General features: G+C 45.0%; 1 protein-coding gene across 1 annotated transcript; it reads right to left on the bottom strand.

Annotated features, from left to right (window-relative positions):
* Positions 1–40: 40 nt before the first annotated feature.
* On the bottom strand, positions 41–18,521 carry LOC119938160 (elongation factor 1-alpha-like). The gene is made up of 7 exons (XM_038757865.1): positions 18,378–18,521; positions 15,974–16,153; positions 12,525–12,821; positions 8,388–8,538; positions 5,497–5,753; positions 289–523; positions 41–179 (listed from the first exon to the last, which is right to left on the bottom strand). The coding sequence occupies exons 1-7, from the start codon at positions 18,519–18,521 to the stop codon at positions 58–60; spliced, it is 1,386 nt and encodes a 461-aa protein (XP_038613793.1). The 3' UTR covers positions 41–57.

Genomic DNA, 18,521 nt, shown 5'->3' with positions numbered 1-18,521 from the left:
AGGCGAGGTGGGTGGGTGGCAGGTGGGAGTCCGCCACCCGCGCCCACGTCGCCCCGCTCACTTCTTGCTAGCCTTCACGGCCGACTTGGTGACTTTGCCCGCGGTGGCGGCCTTCTTCTCCACGGCCTTGATGACGCCCACCGCCACCGTCTGCCTCATGTCGCGCACGGCGAAGCGGCCTACGGAGGGAAGGCCGGGGACACCAGAGAAGGGGGCTCGGGGAGGACCATCCCTCGCCGGGCCCAGCCCTGCCACGGCCGGGCGTCCCCCTCTGACCTTTGCCCTCACCTAAAGGTGGGTACTGAGAGAAGCTCTCCACGCACATGGGCTTCCCGGGGATCATCTGCACGATGGCGGCGTCGCCGGACTTGAGGGCCTGCGGGTTGTCCTCCAGCTTCTTGCCCGACCGCCGGTCGATCTTCTCGCGGAGCTCGGCGAATTTGCAGGCGATGTGGGCCGTGTGGCAGTCCAGCACGGGCGAGTAGCCGGCGGCGATGCGGCCCGGGTGGTTCAGGATGATCACCTGGGTTGGGAGGAACGTGGTGGGGTGGCCAGGACAGCCCCCCGAGGTGCCTCCTTCGGTGCTTTGCACCGGAGGACGCTCAGAGAGGTGAAGGAATACCAATTATATTGGACTTGTTAAGCCCTTACTGTGTGCCACGCACTGTTCTAACAGTACTCTGCACATAGTAAGCGCTTAAATAATAATAATAATAATGGCATTTATTAAGCCCTTACTATGTGCAAAACACTGTTCTAATAATAATAATGATGATGGCATTTATTAAGCACTTACTACGTGCAAAGCACTGTTCTAATAATAATAATAATGATGGCAGTTATTAAGCACTTACTACGTGCAAAGCACTGTTCTAATAATAATAATGATGATGGCATTTATTAAGCCCTTACTACATGCAAAGCACTGTTCTAATAATAATAATAATAATAATAATAATGATGGCATTTATTAAGCCCTTACTACATGCAAAGCACTGTTCTAATAATAATAATAATAATGATGATGGCATTTATTAAGCACTTACTACATGCAAAACACTGTTCTAATAATAATAATGATGGCATTTATTAAGCACTTACTACGTGCAAAGCACTGTTCTAATAATAATAATAATGATGATGGCATTTATTAAGCACTTACTACATGCAAAGCACTGTTCTAATAATAATAATAATAATGATGATGGCATTTATTAAGCACTTACTACGTGCAAAGCACTGTTCTAATAATAATAATGATGGCATTTATTAAGCACTATGTGCAAAGCACTGTTCTAATAATAATAATAATAATGATGGCATTTATTAAGCCCTTACTACATGCAAAGCACTGTTCTAATAATAATAATAATGATGATGGCTATTAAACACTTACTATGTGCAAAGCACTGTTCTAATAATAATGATCCATTTATTAAGCACTTACTACGTGCAAAGCACTGTTATAATAATAATAATAATAATAATGATGATGGCATTTATTAAGCACTTACTATGTGCAAAGCACTGTTCTAATAATAATAATAATGTTGATGGCAGTTATTAAGCACTTACTATGTGCAAAGCACTGTTCTAATAATAATAATAATGATGATGGCATTTATTAAGCACTTACTATGTGCAAAGCACTGTTCTAATAATAATGATGGCATTTATTAACCACTTACTACATGCAAAACACTGTTCTAATAATAATAATGATGTCATTCATTAAGCGCTTACTATGTGCAAAGCACTGTACTAAGCACTGAGGAGGTCACAAGGTGATCAGGTTGTCCCATGGAGGGGGGCTCACAGTCTTAATCCCCATTTTACAGATGAGGTAACAGGCACAGAGAAGTTGAGTGACTTGCCCAAAGTCACACAGCTGACAGTTGGCGGAGTCAGGATTTGAACCCATGACCTCTGACTCCAAAGCCCGGGCTCTTTCCTTAATCATCATCAATCGTATTTATTGAGCGCTTACTATGTGCAGAGCACTGTACTAAGCGCTTGGGAAGTACAAATTGGCAACATATACAGACAGTCCCTACCCAACAGTGGGCTCACAGTCTAAAAGGGGGAGACAGAGAACAAAACCAAACATACTAACAAAATAAAATAAATAGAATAGATATGTACCAAAAAAAATAAATAAATACTGAACCACGCTGCTTAACAAATACTATTATTATTCTAAGCGCTGGGGTAGATATAAGGTAATCAGGTTGTCCCACCTGGGGTTCCCACCCTTAATCTCCTCCTCCCCTTCCCCCTCACCCGACCTCCTTCCCCTCCCCACAGCACCTGTATATCTGCTTGTACAGATTTATTACTCTATTTATTTTACTTGTACATATTTACTATTCTATTTTGTTGATGTGCTTCTAGCTTTATTTCTATTTATTCCGATGACTTGACACCTGTCCACGTTTTGTTTTGTTGTCTGTCTCCTTCCCCTCCCCACAGCACCTGTATATCTGTTTGTACAGATTTATTACTCTATTTTACTTGTACATATTTACTATTCTATTTTGTTAATGATGTGCTTCTAGCTTTATTTCTATTTATTCCGATGACTTGACACCTGTCCACGTTTTGTTTTGTTGCCTGTCTCCTTCCCCTCCCCACAGCACCTGTATATCTGTTTGTACAGATTTATTACTCTATTTATTTTACTTATACATATTTACTATTCTATTTCGTTAATGATGTGCTTCTAGCTTTATTTCTATTTATTCCGATGACTTGACACCTGTCCACATTTTGTTTTTGCCTGTCTCCTTCCCCTCCCCACAGCACCTGTATATCTGTTTGTACAGATTTATTACTCTATTTATTTTACTTGTACATATTTACTATTCTATTTTGTTGATGTGCTTCTAGCTTTATTTCTATTTATTCCGATGACTTGACACCTGTCCACGTTTTGTTTTGTTGTCTGTCTCCTTCCCCTCCCCACAGCACCTGTATATCTGTTTGTACAGATTTATTACTCTATTTTACTTGTACATATTTACTATTCTATTTTGTTAATGATGTGCTTCTAGCTTTATTTCTATTTATTCCGATGACTTGACACCTGTCCACGTTTTGTTTTGTTGCCTGTCTCCTTCCCCTCCCCACAGCACCTGTATATCTGTTTGTACAGATTTATTACTCTATTTATTTTACTTATACATATTTACTATTCTATTTCGTTAATGATGTGCTTCTAGCTTTATTTCTATTTATTCCGATGACTTGACACCTGTCCACATTTTGTTTTTGCCTGTCTCCTTCCCCTCCCCACAGCACCTGTATATCTGTTTGTACAGATTTATTACTCTATTTATTTTACTTGTACATATTTACTATTCTATTTTGTTAATGATGTGCTTCTAGCTTTATTTCTATTTATTCCGATGACTTGACACCTGTCCACGTTTTGTTTTGTTGCCTGTCTCCTTCCCCTCCCTGCAGCACCTGTATATCTGTACAGATTTATTACTCTATTTATTTTACTTGTACATATTTACTATTCTATTTTGTTAATGATGTGCTTCTGGCTTTATTTCTATTTATTCTGATGACTTACCTGTCCACATGTTTGGTTTTGTTGTCTGTCTCCTTCCCCTCCCCACAGCACCTGTATATCTGTACAGATTTACTCTATTTTACTTGTCCATATTTACTATTGTATTTATTTTGTTAATGATGTGCATGTAGCTTTATTTCTATTTATTCTGATGACTTGACACCTGTCCACATGTTTTGTTCCATTGTCTGTCTCCCCCCTCTAGACTGTGAGCCCGCTGTTGGGTCGGGACCATCTCTAGATGTTGCCAACTTGCACTTCCCAAGTGCTTAGTCCAGTGCTCTGCCCAAAGGATCCATCGATCAATGGCGATAATAATAATAATAATGGTATTAGTATAGTAAGCACTTAATAAATGCTATTATTATTATTATTATTACCCTCAAGGAGCTCACCCTCAAACCCAGTTGCCTCTAGGCTGTAAGCTCCTTGTGGGCAGGGAGTTTATCTACCAACTTTACTGTGTTATTACAGTATTCTCCCTAGGGCTTAGTACATCAACGTATTTATTGAGCACTTACTATGTGCAGAGCACTGTACTAAGCGTTTGGGAAGTACAAATTGGCAACATATAGAGACAGTCCCTACCCAACAGTGGGCTCACAGTCTAAAAGTACAGTGCCTAGAGAAGCAGCGTGGCTTAATGGAAAGAGCCCGCTCTTGGGAGTCGGAGGTCACGGGATCTAATCCCGGCCCTGCCACTTTAAAGCTGTGTGACTTTGGGCAAGTCACAATCAATCAATCAATTGCATTTATTGAGCGCTTACCGTGTGCAGAGCACTGGACTAAGCGCTTGGGAAGCACAAGCCGGCAACACACAGAGACGGTCCCTACCCAACAGTGGGCTCACAGTCTCGAAGTCAGCACCGACCTCACGCCCCCGAGCCGTCAATCAATCAATCAATCGTATTTATTGAGCGCTTCCTGTGTGCAGAGCACTGTCCCCCTCTCCATCCCCCCCATCTTACCTCCTTCCCTTCCCCACAGCACCTGTATATATGTATATATGTTTATACAGATTTATTACTCTATTTATTTATTTTATTTGTACATATCTATTCTATTTATTTTATTTTGTTAGTATGTTTGGTTTTGTTCTCTGTCTCCCCCTTTTAGACTGTGAGCCCACGGTTGGGTAGGGACTGTATATGTTGCCAATTTGTACTTCCCAAGCGCTTAGCACAGTGCTCTGCACATAGTAAGCGCTCAATAAATACGATTGATGATGATGATGATTCACTCATTCATTCGCTCACTCATTCATTCATTCACTCACTCACACCCATCCATCCACTCATTCACTCATCCCCAGCGCTTAGAACAGTGCTTTGCACAGAGTAAGCACTTAACAAATGCCATCATTACTATTACATTATATAAATACGATTGATTGATTGTACTAAGCTCTTGGGAAGTGCATGCTGGCAACGTAACTTCTCTGTGCCTCATCTGTAAAATGGGGGTGAATCAATCAATCAATCAATCGTATTTATTGAGCGCTTACTATGTGCAGAGCACTGTACTAAGCGCTTGGGAAGTACAAATTGGCATCACACAGAGACAGTCCCTACCCAACAGTGGGCTCACAGTCTAAAAGGGGGAGACAGAGAACAGAACCAAACATACCAACAAAATAAAATAAGTAGGATAGAAATGTACAAGTAAAATAAATAAATAAATAAATAAATAAATAGAGTAATAAATATGTACAACCATATATACATATATACAGGTGAAGACTGGGAGCCCCACGTGGGACAACCTAGTTACCCCGCATCTACCCCAGTGCTTAGCACATAGCAAGTGCTTAACAAGTACCATTATTATTATTATTATCGCCATTGATGGATGGATCCTTTGGGCAATAGGCTCCTGGCAGAGGGGCGGATGGAAGGCCCCCCAAAGGGAATCCCGGTCACCTGGGCCGTGAAGCTGGCCGCCTCCATGGGGGGGTCGTTCCTGCTGTCCCCGGCCACGTTCCCACGGCGGATGTCCTTCACCGACACGTTCTTCACGTTGAAGCCCACGTTGTCCCCGGGCAGCGCCTCCGCCAAGGCCTCGTGATGCATCTCCACCGACTTCACCTCCGTGGTCACATTGCAGGGGGCAAAGGTCACCACCATGCCCGGCTTCAGGAAGCCCGTCTCCACCCGGCCCACGGGCACCGTGCCGATGCCTGATTTCCAGGGAAAAAAAAAAAAGGGGGTTCAGATAATAGTTCTGGTCATTCAGGGCTTGCTGAGCGCCAGGGCAGACTCAAGTAAATCGAGCTGGACCACACGGGGCTCACGGTCTTAATTCTTGTTTACGGCCCCATCTTACCTCCTTCCCTTCCCCACAGCACCTGTATATACGTTTGTACAGATTTTACTTGTACATGTCTATTCTATTTATTTTATTTTGTTAGTATGGTTGGTTTTGGTCTCTGTCTCCCCCTTTTAGACTGTGAGCCCACTGTTGGGTAGGGACTGTCTCTAGATGTTGCCAACTTGGACTTCCAAAGTGCTTAGTACAGTGCTCTGCACAGTGAGCGCTCAATAAATACGATTGATGATGATGATTCTATTTATTTTATTAGTACGTTTGGTTTTGGTCTCTGTCCCCCCCTTTTAGACTGTGAGCCCACTGTTGGGTAGGGACTGTCTCTATATGTTGCCAACTTGTGCTTCCCAAGTGCTTAGTACAGTGCTCTGCACACAGTAAGCGCTCAATAAATACGATTGATGATGATGATGATTCTATTTGTTTTATTTTGTTAGTATGTTTGGTTTTGGTCTCTGTCTCCCCCTTTTAGACTGTGAGCCCACTGTTGGGTAGGGACTGTCTCTAGATGTTGCCAACTTGGACTTCCTAAGCGCTTAGCACAGTGTTCTGCACACAGTAAGCGCTCAACAAATACAATTGATGATGATGATGATGATTCTATTTATTTTATTTTGTTAGTATGTTTGGTTTCATTCTCTGTCTCCCCCTTTTAGACTGTGAGCCCACTGTTGGGTAGGGACTGTCTCTAGATGTTGCCAACTTGGACTTCCCAAGTGCTTAGTACAGTGCTCTGCACACAGTAAGTGCTCAATAAATACGATTGATGATGATGATGATGATTCTATTTATTTTATTTTGTTAGTATGTTTGGTTTTGGTCTCTGTCTCCCCCTTTTAGACTGTGAGCCCACTGTTGGGTAGAGACTGTCTCTATATGTTGCCAACTTGGACTTCCTAAGCGCTTAGTACAGTGTTCTGCACACAGTAAGCGCTCAGTAAATACGATTGATGATGATGATGACGATTCTATTTATTTTATTTTGTTAGTATGTTTGGTTTTGGTCTCTGTCTCCCCCTTTTAGACTGTGAGCCCACTGTTGGGTAGAGACTGTCTCTATATGTTGCCAACTTGGACTTCCTAAGCGCTTAGTACAGTGTTCTGCACACAGTAAGCGCTCAGTAAATATGATTGATGATGATGATGATTCTATTTATTTTGTTAGTATGTTTGGTTTTGTTCTCTGTCTCCCCCTTTTAGACTGTGAGCCCACTGTTCGGTAGGGACTGTCTCTATATGTTGCCAACTTGTATTTCCTAAGCACTTAGTATAGTGCTCTGCACACAGTAAGTGCTCAATACGATTGATTGATTGTTTTATGATGAGGAAACTGAGGCACAGAGAAGTGACTTACCCAAGTCGCACAGCAGACAAGCGGCGGAGCCGCGATTAGAACCCGGGTCCTTCCGTACTCCCAGGGCTGTGCTCGCTCTACTACGCCACTGCCACCCCAGTAGTCCTTTCTGGGTGAACTAGAGAAGCAGCGTGGCTCAGTGGAAAAGAGCCCGGGCTTTGGAGTCAGAGGTCATGGGTTCAAGTCCCGGCTCTGCCAATTGCCAGCTGTGTGACTTTGGGTAAGTCACTTCACGTCTCTGTGCCTCAGTTGCCTCATCTGTAAAATGGGGTTTAAGACTGTGAGCCCCCCGTGGGACAACCTGATCACCTTGTAACCTCCCCAGCGCTTAGAACAGTGCTTTGCACATAGTAAGCGCTTAACAAATGCCATCCTCATTATTATTATTATTATTATTATTATTATTATTAACTTGGGCAAGTCCCTTAATTTCCCTGGGCCCCAGTTTCCCCATCTGTAAAATGGGGATTCAATCCCTAGTCTCCCCACTGGACTGTGAAGCAGCGTGGCTCAGAGGAAAGAGCTCGGGCTTTGGAGTCAGAGGTCATGGGTTTGAATCCCGGCTCCGCCACCTGCCTGCTGAGAGACCTTGGGCATGTCACTTCTCTGAGCCTCAGTTCCCTTATCTATAAAATGGGGATTAAGACTGTGAGCCCCGCGTGGGACAACCTGATCACCCCCCCCAGCACTTAGAACAGCGCTTTGCACATAGTAAGTGCTTAAATGCCATTATTATTATTATTATTATTATTATTATTATTATTACAGAAGCAGCGTGGCTCAATGGAAAGAGCCCGGGCTTTGGAGTCAGAGGTCATGGGTTCAAATCCCGGCTCCGCCAACTGTCAGCTGTGTGTCTTTGGGCAAGTCACTTCTCTGTGCCTCAGTTACCTCATCTGTAAAATGGGGATTAAGGCTGTGAGCCCCCCGTGGGGCAACCTGATCATCTTGTAACCTCCCCAGCGCTTAGAACCGTGCTTTGCACATAGTAAGCGCTTAATAAATGCCATTATTATTATTATGGGCCCACTCATCTTGTATCTCCCCCAGGGTTCAGTACAGTGCTTGGCACGTAGTGAGCACTTCTCACCTCCCACCGGTCTCACGGGGAGGGCCCCCCATAGCCTCGCTCACCCCCGATCTTGTAGACGTCCTGCAGCGGGAGTCGCAGCGGCTTGTCCGTGGGCCTGGAGGGCGGGAGGATGGCGTCCAGGGCTTCCATGAGGGTGGTGCCCACTGCGTTCCCTTCTTTCCGGGTGATCTTCCAGCCCTTAAACCACGGCATCTGTGGGCCAGAGGGAAAATCAATCAATCAATCAATCAATCGTATTTATTGAGCACTTAGTGGGTGCAGAGCACTGTACTAAGCGCTTGGAAAGTACAAGTTGGCAACACATAGAGAAGGCGACCCCCTGCAATGAGCTTCCAAGAGAGGCGATCACTTCCTTGCCTTATATGCCACCCTCTGCCTGCCCCGATCAATCATATTTATTGATCTTTTTTAGATCAATCATTTATTGATCATTTTTGAGACTGTGAGCCCACTGCTGGGTAGGGACTGTCTCTCTATGTTACCAACTTGGACTTCCCAAGCGCTTAGTACAGTGCTCTGCACACAGTAAGCGCTCAATAAATACGATGGATTGATTGATTGATTGATTGATTTCCCTCTGCCCCTTTTAGACTGTGAGCCCACTGTTGGGTAGGGACTGTCTCTATGTGTCGCCAATTTGTACTTCCCAAGCGCTTAGTACAGTGCTCCGCACATAGTAAGCGCTCAATAAGTACAATTGATTGAATAAATACAATTGATGATATTGATCTCTACGGTGTAAACTCCTTGTGGGCAGGGAATGCGTCCGTTTATCATTCTGTTGTCCTCTCCCAAGCGCTTAGAGCCATGCTCTGCATACAGTGAGCACTGTATATGTGTTTGTACGTATTTATTACTCTATTTTACTTGTACATATTTATTCTATTTGTTATATTTTGTTAATATGTTTTGTTTCATTGTCTGTCTCCCCCTTCTAGACTGTAAGCCCGCTGTTGGGTAGGGACCATCTCTCTATGTTGTCAACTTGGACTTCCCAAGCGCTTAGTCCAGTGCTCTGCACACAGTAAGCACTCAATAAATACAATTGATTGTACATATTTATTCTATTTGTTATATTTTGTTAATATGTTTTGTTTTGTTGTCTGTCTCCCCCTTCTAGACTGTAAGCCCACTGTTGGGTAGGGACCGTCTCTATATGTTGCCAACTTGGACTTCCCAAGCGCTTAGTCCAGTGCTCTGCACACAGTAAGCGCTCAATAAATACGATTGATTGATTGACCGTCTCTAGATGTTGCCAACTTGTACTTCCCAAGTGCTTAGTACAGTGCTCTGCACACAGTAAGTGCTCAATAAATATGAATGAATGAAATATAATAATAATAATAATAATAGCATTTATTAAGCGCTTACTACCAATGCCAAGCATTGTTCTAAGCGCTAGGGAGGTTACAAGGTGATCAGGTTCTCCCACGGGGGGCTCACAGTCTTCACCCCCATTTTCCAGATGAGAGAACTAAGGCACAGAGAAGTGAAGTGACTTGCCCCAAGTCACCCAGCTGACAGTTGGCAGAGCCGGGATTTGAACCCATGACCTCCGACTCCAAAGCCCGGGCTCTTTCCACTGAGCCACGCTGCCTTTAATTCTGAACAAAATACGATTGTATGATTGAATTTGAGTGCTTACTGTGTGCAGAGCATTCATTCAATCGTATTTATTGAGCGCTTACTGTGTGCAGAGCACTGGACTAAGCGCTTGGGAAGTACAAGTTGGCAACATATAGAGACGGTCCCTACCCGACGGCGGGCTCACAGTCTAGAAGGGGGAGACAGAACAAAACATATTAACAAAATAAAATAAATAGAATAAATGTTTACAAATAAAATAAATCCGTACAAACATATATACAGGTGCTGTGGGGAAGGGGAGGAGGAAGAACCCATGACCTCTGACTCCAAAGCCCGGGCTCTTTCCACTGAGCCACACTGCCTCTATTCTGAACGAAATACGATTGCATGATTGAATTTGAGTGCTTACTGCGTGCAGAGCATTCATTCAGCCCTATTTACTAAGCGCTGTGCTAAGCGCTTGGGAAAGCCCAACAACAGTGTCATTGACCGCCCAAAACGAGATCACAATCTAAAGGTCGGGGGAGACGGACATCAATACAGATTGGACATATTTATTTTATTTCGTTAATATGTTTTGTCGTCTGTCTCCCCCTTCTAGACTGAGCGCCCGCCGTTGGGTAGGGACCGTCTCTCTATGTTGCCAACTTGGACTTCCCAAGCGCTTAGTACAGTGCTCTGCACACAGTAGGTGCTCAATAAATATGATTGATTGATTGACCTGGTAAGTTCTTAATGACAATCAGAGAAGCAGTGTGGCAAAGTGGAAAGAGCCCGGGCTTTGGAGTCAGAGGTCACGGGTTCAAATCCCAGCTCCGCCGCTTGTCAGCTGGGTGACTTTGGGCATGTCACTTCACTTCTCTGGGCCTCAGTTCCCTCATCTGTAAAATGGGGAATTAAAACTGAGAGCCGCCATGGGACAACCTGATCACCTTATAACCCCCCCAGCGCTTAGAACATTGCTTTGCACATGGTAAGCGCTTAATAAATGCCATCATTATTATTATTATTATTATTATTATTATTATATCAATCCATTAGGAGTATTGAGCACTTACTATGTGCAGAGCACTGTGCTAAATGCTTGGGAGAGTACCACACCACAAAATTAGCAGATACGTCCCGACTGGGTAAGTTCTTAATCATAATTAGAGAAGCAATGTGGCTCAGTGGAAAGAGCCCGGGCTTTGGAGTCAGAGGTCATGGGTTCAAATCCCAGCTCTGCCAATTGTCAGCTGGGTGACTTTGGGCAAGTCACTTCACTTCTCTGGGCCTCAGTTCCCTCATCGGTAAAATGGGGATTAAAACTGTGAGCCCCCATGGGACAACCTGATCACCTTATAACCCCCCAGCACTTAGAACAGTGCTTTGCACATAGTAAGCACTTAATAAATGCCATCATTATTATTATTATATCAATCCATCAGGAGTATTGAGCACGTACTATGTGCAGAGCACTGTGCTAAGTGCTTGGGAGAGTACCACACCACAAAATTAGCAGACACGTCCCGACTTGGTAAGTTCTTAATCATAATTAGAGAAGCAGTGTGGCCCAGTGGAAAGAGCCCGGGCTTTGGAGTCAGAGGTCATGGGTTCAAATCCCAGCTTCGCCAATCGTCAGCTGGGCAAGTCACCTCACTTCTCTGGCCTCAGTTCCTTCATTTGTAAAATGGGGTTGAAGACTGAGCCTCCCGTGGGACAACCTGATCACCTTGTAACCTCCCCTGCGCTTAGAAGCATGCTTTGCACATAGTAAGCACTTAATAAATGCCATCATCATTATTATTATTATATCAATCCATCAGGAGTATTTATTGAGCACTTACTATGTGCAGAGCACTGTGCTAAGCGCTTGGGAGAGTACCACACCACAAAACTAGCAGACGCATCCCGACTTGGTAAGTTCTTAATCATAATTAGAGAAGCAGTGTGGCTCAGTGGAAGGAGCCTGGGCTTTGGAGTCAGAGGTCACGGGTTCAAATCCCAGCTTTGCCAATTGTCAGCTGGGTGACTTTGGGCAAGTCACTTCACTTCTCTGGGCCTCAGTTCCCTCATCTGGAAAACGGGGATTCAAACTGAGAGCTCCCATGGGACAACCTGATCACCTTATAACCCCCCCAGCGCTTAGAACAGTGCTTTGCACATAGTAAGTGCTTAATAAATGCCATCATTATTATTATTATATCAATCCATCAGGAGTATTGAGCACTTACTATGTGCAGAGCACTGTGCTAAATGCACGTCCTGACTTGGTAAGTTCTTAATCATAATTAGAGAAGCAGTGTGGCTCAGTGGAAAGAGCCCGGGCTTTGGAGTCAGAGGTCACGGGTTCAAATCCCAGCTCCGCCACTTGTCAGCTGGGTGACTTTGGGCAAGTCACTTCACTTCTCTAGGCCTCAGTTCCCTCATCTGTAAAATGGGGATTAAAACTGAGAGCTCCCATGGGACAACCCGATCACCTTATAACCCCCCAGCGCTTAGAACCACGGTTTGCACCTAGTGAGCGCTTAATAAATGCCATCATCATCATTATTATTCTCAACAAATGGCATCGTTACCGTGGCCGAAGGCACGCGGCCCCTCGCCCTTACTTTGCCGCTGGCCTCCAGCATGTTGTCCCCGTGCCAGCCGGAGATGGGCACGAAGGCCACGGCGGCGGGGTTGTAGCCGACCTTCTTGATGTAGGCGCTCACTTCCTTGGTGATCTCCTGGAAGCGCTGGGCGCTGTAGGGGGGCTCGGTGGAGTCCATCTTGTTGACGCCCACGATGAGCTGCTTCACGCCCAAGGTGTAGGCCAACAAGGCGTGCTCCCGCGTCTGCCCGTTCTTCGAGATGCCGGCTTCAAACTCGCCCACGCCGCCCGCCACGATCAGCACGGCGCAGTCCGCCTGGGGCCGGGGTGAAGAGGAAGAAAGAGGAGGAATATTACTCTATTTATTACTCTATCTATTTATTACTCTATTTATTTTACTGGTACATATGATGATGATTATTATTACTCTATTTATTACTCTATTTTACTGGTACATATGATGATGATGACAGTGCTCTGCACATAGTAAGTGCTCAATAAATACGATTGACGATTGACGATGATGATAATGGCATCTATTAAGCGCTTACTATGTGCCAAGCACTGGCATCATCATCATATGTACCATCATATGTTCTAAGCGCTGGGGCAGAGACAAGGTCGTCAAGTTGTCCTCTCCCCCTCCCCCCCCTCCATCTTACCTCCTTCCCTTCCCCACAGCACCTGTATATATGTATATATGTTTGTACATATTTTTTACTCTATTTTATTTGTACATATCTATTCTATTTATTTTATTTTGTTAGTATGTTTGGTTTTGTTCTCTGTCTCCCCCTTTTAGACTGTGAGCCCACTGTTGGGTAGGGACTGTCTCTAGATGTTGCCAATTTGTACTTCCCAAGCGCTTAGTACAGTGCTCTGCACATAGTAAGCGCTCAATAAATACGATTGATGATGATGATGAAGTTGTCCCACGTGGGGCTCACAGACTTAATCCCCATTTTCCAGATGAGGCGACTGAGGCACAGAGGAGTGAAGTGACTCGCCCAAAGTCACACAGCTGACAAGCGGCAGAGCGGGATTTGAACCCATGACCTCTGACTCATCATCATCATCAGTCGTATTTATTGAGCGCTTACTGTGTGCAGAGCACTGGACTAAGCGCTTGGGAAGTACAAGTTGGCAACATCTAGAGACAGTCCCTACCCAACAGTGGGCTCGCAGTCTAAAATGGGGAGACGGAGAACAAAACCAAACATACTAACAAAATAAAATAAATAGAATAGATATGTACAAGTAAAATAAATAAATAAATAGAGTAATAAATATGTACAAACATATATACAGGTGCTGTGGGGAAGGGAACTCCAAAGCCCGGGCTCTTTCCACTGAGCCACAATATCTATTCTATTTATTTTATTTTGTTAGTATGTTTGGTTTTGTTGTCTGTCTCCCCCTCAGACTGTGAGCCCGCTGTTGGGTAGGGACTGCCTCTATGTGTTGCCGACTTGGACTTCCCAAGCGCTTAGTACAATGCTCTGCACACAGTAAGCACTCAATGAATATGATTAAATGGATGGATGAATGAAGCACCTATATATATGCATATATGTTTGTACGGATTTATTAATTTTATTTGTAAACATTGATTCTATTTATTTTATTTTGTTAGTATGTTTGGTTTTGTTCTCCGTCTCCCCCTTTTAGACTGTGAGCCCGCTGTTGGGTAGGGACTGTCTCTAGATGTTGCCGACTTGGACTTCCCAAGCGCTTAGTACAGTGCTCTGCACACAGTAAGCGCTCAATGAATATGATTGAATGGATGGATGAATGAAGCACCTATATATATAGGTTTGTACGGATTTATTAATATTATTTGTAAACATTTATTCTATTTATATTATTTTGTTAATATGTTTTGTTGTCTGTCTCCCCCTTCTAGACTGTGAGCCCACTGTTGGGTAGGGACTGTCTCTAGATGTTGCCGACTTGGACTTCCCAAGCGCTTAGTACAGTGCTCTGCACACAGTAAGCGCTCGATAAATACGACTGATTGATTGATTGAAGGAGGAGGAGGACCTGGGTGACCTTAGGCAAGTCACTTCACTTCTCTGGGCCTGTTACCTTGTCTGTAAAATGGGGAATTCATTCCTTCAATCGTGCTTATTGAGTGCTTACTGTGTGCAGAGCACTGTACTAAGCGCTTGAGAGCCCTAGGTGAGACAGGGACTGTGTCCAATCCGATTTGCTCGTATCCATTCCAGCACTTGGTACAGTGCCTGACACATAGTAAGTGCTTAAATACCATTATTATTATTATTATTATTAATTATTATTCTCCCTGGTCCTTTTGACTTCCACTGTTCTGGGCTTTATAATTCCCCCCTCTGAGAGATGCAGACAGACTGGGGAAGCAGCGTGGCTCAGTGGAAGGAGCCCGGGCTTTGAAGTCAGAGGTCATGGGTTCAAATCCCGGCTCTGCCAACTGTCAGCTGTGTGACTTGGGGCAAGTCACTTCACTTCTCCGGGCCTCAGTCACTTCACCTGTAAAATGGGGATTATGACTGTGAGCCCCCCGTGGGACAACCTGATCATCTTGTAACCTCCTCAGCACTTAGAACAGTGCACATAGTAAGCACTTAATAAATGCTATTATTATTATTATTATTATTATTATTATTACCCGCTCTCTCACCCTCAAGCCCACTGTTGGGTAGGGACTGTCTCTATATGTTGCCAACTTGTACTTCCCAAGCACTTAGTCCAGTGCTCTGCACACAGTAAGCGCTCAATGAATACGATTGATTGATTACCGAGCTCACTCCACATCGGCCCAGATTCATTCATTCAATCGTATTTATTGAGCGCTTACTGTGCGCAGTACATATCTATTCTATTTTATTTTGTTAATACGTTTGGTTTTGTTCTCTGTCTCCCCCTTCTAGACTGTGAGCCCACTGTTGGGTAGGGACCGTCTCTATGTGTTGCCAACTTGTGCTTCCCAAGCGCTTAGTCCAGTGCTCTGCACACAGTAAGCGCTCAATAAATACGATTGATTGATTACCGAGATCACTCCACATCGGCCCAGATTCATTCATTCAATCGTATTTATTGAGTGCTTACTGTGTGCAGTACATATCTATTCTATTTATTTTGTTAATATGTTTTGTTGTCTGTCTCCCCCTTCTACACTGTGAGCCCACTGTTGGGTAGGGACCGTCTCTGTGTGTTGCCAACTTGGGCTTCCCAAGCGCTTAGTACAGTGCTCTGCACACAGTAAGCGCTCAATAAATATGATTGATTGATTTTAGACTGTGAGCCCACTGTCGGGTAGGGACTGTCTCTATATGTTGCCAACTTGTGCTTCCCAAGCGCTTAGTCCAGTGCTCTGCACACAGTAAGCGCTCAATAAATACGATTGATTGATTGGGAAGTACAAGTTGGGATGATTTGGACAATCTGGGCACGCGGATGCCATCGTCCGGGGGAAGGGCGGGGAGGGGCTACCTGGGAGGTGCCGGTGATCATATTCTTGATGAAGTCCCGGTGGCCGGGGGCGTCTATGATGGTGATGTAGTATTTGACCGTCTCGAACTTCCACAGGGAGATGTCAATGGTGATGCCCCGCTCGCGCTCCGCTTTCAGTTTGTCCAGCACCCAGGCGTACTTGAAGGACCCTTTGCCCATCTGGGTGGACGGACACAGGGTGGCCACTCACACCCCCCGCACACATTACCTCCTTCCCTTCCCCACAGCACCTGTATATATGTTTGTACAGATTTATTACTCTATTTATTTTACTTGTACATATCTATTCTATTTATTTTATTTTGTTAGTATGTTTGGTTTTGTTCTCTGTCTCCCCCTTTTAGACTGTGAGCCCACTGTTGGGTAGGGACTGTCTCTATATGTTGCCAATTTGTACTTCCCAAGCGCTTAGTACAGTGCTCTGCACATTGTAAGAGCTCAATAAATACGATTGATGATGATGATGATGATTGCCTGTGGAGGCCTCTTCCTAGACTCCCCCCACGTCCCCCGTCCCAGGCCTTCAGTTTGTCCAGCACCCGGGCGTCCTTTAAATAGGACGGACACACAAACAACACCCCACGACACAATACACACTACCCTTTTTATTCCCTCCCCTCCAGTGGGATCCTTTTCACTCCTTTTTTTTATGGCGTTTATGCCAGGCACTGAACTCAAGCTCACATTAAGAAGCAGCGTGGCTCGGTGGAAAGAGCCCGGGCTTGGGAGGCATGAGTTCAAATCCCAGCTCCGCTACTTCCTTCATTCATTCAGTCATATTTATTGAGCGCTTACTGTGTGCAGAGCACTGTACTAAGCGCTTGGGAAGTCCAAGCTGGCAACATATAGAGAAGGTCCCTACCCGACAGCAGGCTCACAGGCTAGAAGGGGGAGACAGACAACTAAACATATTAACAAAATAAAATAAATAGAATGAATATGTACAAATAAAATAGAGTAATAAATACCTACAAACATATATACAGGTGATGTGGGGAGGGGAAGGAGGTAAGGTGGGGGGGGAGGGGGAGGAGGGGGAGTGTCACACACTTGTCAGCTGTGTGACATTGGGCAAGTCACAAACTCTCCGGGCCTCCGTTCCCGCATCTGTAAAATGCGGATGAAAGCTGTGAACCCCCCGTGGGACAACCTGATCACCTTGTAACCTACCCAGCGCTTAGAACAGTGCTTTGCACATAGTAAGTGCTTAATCAATACCATTATTATTATTATTGCCCAAGGAGGCTCTTCCCAGACTCCCCGCTGCTCTCAGGCACTGTGTGATTTTGGGCAAGTCACTTCAACTCTCTGGGCCTCACTTCCCGCATCTGTAAAATGGGGATGAAGACTGTGAGCCCCCCGTGGGACAACCTGATCACCTTGTAACCTCCCCAGCGCTTAGAACAGTGCTTTGCACATAGTAAACGCTTAATAAATACCATTATTATTATTATTATTATTGTCCAAGGAGGCCCTTCCCAAACTCCCCTCTGCTCTCAAGCACTGTGTGACTTTGGGCAAGTCACTTTAACTCTCTGGGCCTCACTTCCCGCATCTGTAAAATGGGGATTTAGACTGCAAGCCCCCCGTGGGACAACCTGATCACCTGGTAACCTCCCCAGCGCTTAGAACAGTGCTTTGCACATAGTAAGCGCTTAATAAATACCATTATTATTATTATTATTGCCCAAGGAGGCTTTTCCCAGACTCCCCGCTGCTCTCAGGCAATGTGTGACTTTGGGCAAGTCACTTCTGGGCCTCACTTCCCGCATCTGTAAAATGGGGATTTAGACTGTGAGCCTCCCGTGGGACAACCTGATCACCTTGTAACCTCCCCAGCGCTTAGAACAGTGCCTGGCACATAGTAAGCGCTTAATAAATACCATTATTATCATTATTATTATTATTATTGCCCAAGGAGGCTCTTCCCAGACTCCCTGCTGCTCTCAGGCACTGTGCAAGTCACTTCAACTCCCTAGGCCTCACTTCCCGCATCTGTAAAATGGGGATTTAGACTGTGAGCCCCCCGTGGGGCAACCTGATCACCTTGTAACCTCCCCAGTGCTTAGAACAGTGCTTGGCACATAGTAAGCGCTTAATAAATACCATTATTATTATTATTATTGCCCAAGGAGGCTCTTCCCAGACTCCCCACTGCTCTCAGGCGCAGTCCACAACTGTCCAGCACCCAGGTGTATTTCAAGGAGGTTTTGCCCATCTAGAGGGAGACGCACACAAACACCACAACACACACACACAACTCTCACACTGCTTATTCAATCTCACGTTGCCTGTGAGGGCCTCTTCCTAGACTCTCCCCCGTCTGCTTCCAGGCCCGGACAGAAGAGTGAGAGGGGGCGGTGGGAGGGGAGGAACCGCTCACCTCGGCTGCCTCCTTCTCAAACTTCTCGATCGTCCGCTTGTCGATGCCTCCGCATTTATAGATGAGGTGGCCGGTGGTGGTGGACTTGCCCGAGTCCACGTGGCCGATGACCACGATGTTGATGTGGGTTTTCTCCTTCCCCAT

Source organism: Tachyglossus aculeatus, chromosome 16 (assembly GCF_015852505.1).
Source record: "Tachyglossus aculeatus isolate mTacAcu1 chromosome 16, mTacAcu1.pri, whole genome shotgun sequence".
Taxonomy (NCBI): Eukaryota; Metazoa; Chordata; class Mammalia; order Monotremata; family Tachyglossidae; genus Tachyglossus; species Tachyglossus aculeatus.
The sequence above is the reverse complement of the archived record's forward strand: the minus strand, read 5'-3'. Positions and strand labels throughout refer to the sequence as shown.

Bases quoted from the DNA above. Each gene is read 5' to 3' on its own strand.
- LOC119938160 (XM_038757865.1), bottom strand. From the start codon at position 18,521: ATGGGGAAGGAGAAAACCCACATCAACATCGTGGTCATCGGCCACGTG. The intron at 8,539-12,524 runs GTAAGGGCGAGG...TCTGGCCCACAG, and splicing joins TGCTGGAGGCCAGCGGCAAA to ATGCCGTGGTTTAAGGGCTG. The intron at 5,754-8,387 runs GTGAGCGAGGCT...CCTGGAAATCAG, and splicing joins GGACGTCTACAAGATCGGGG to GCATCGGCACGGTGCCCGTG.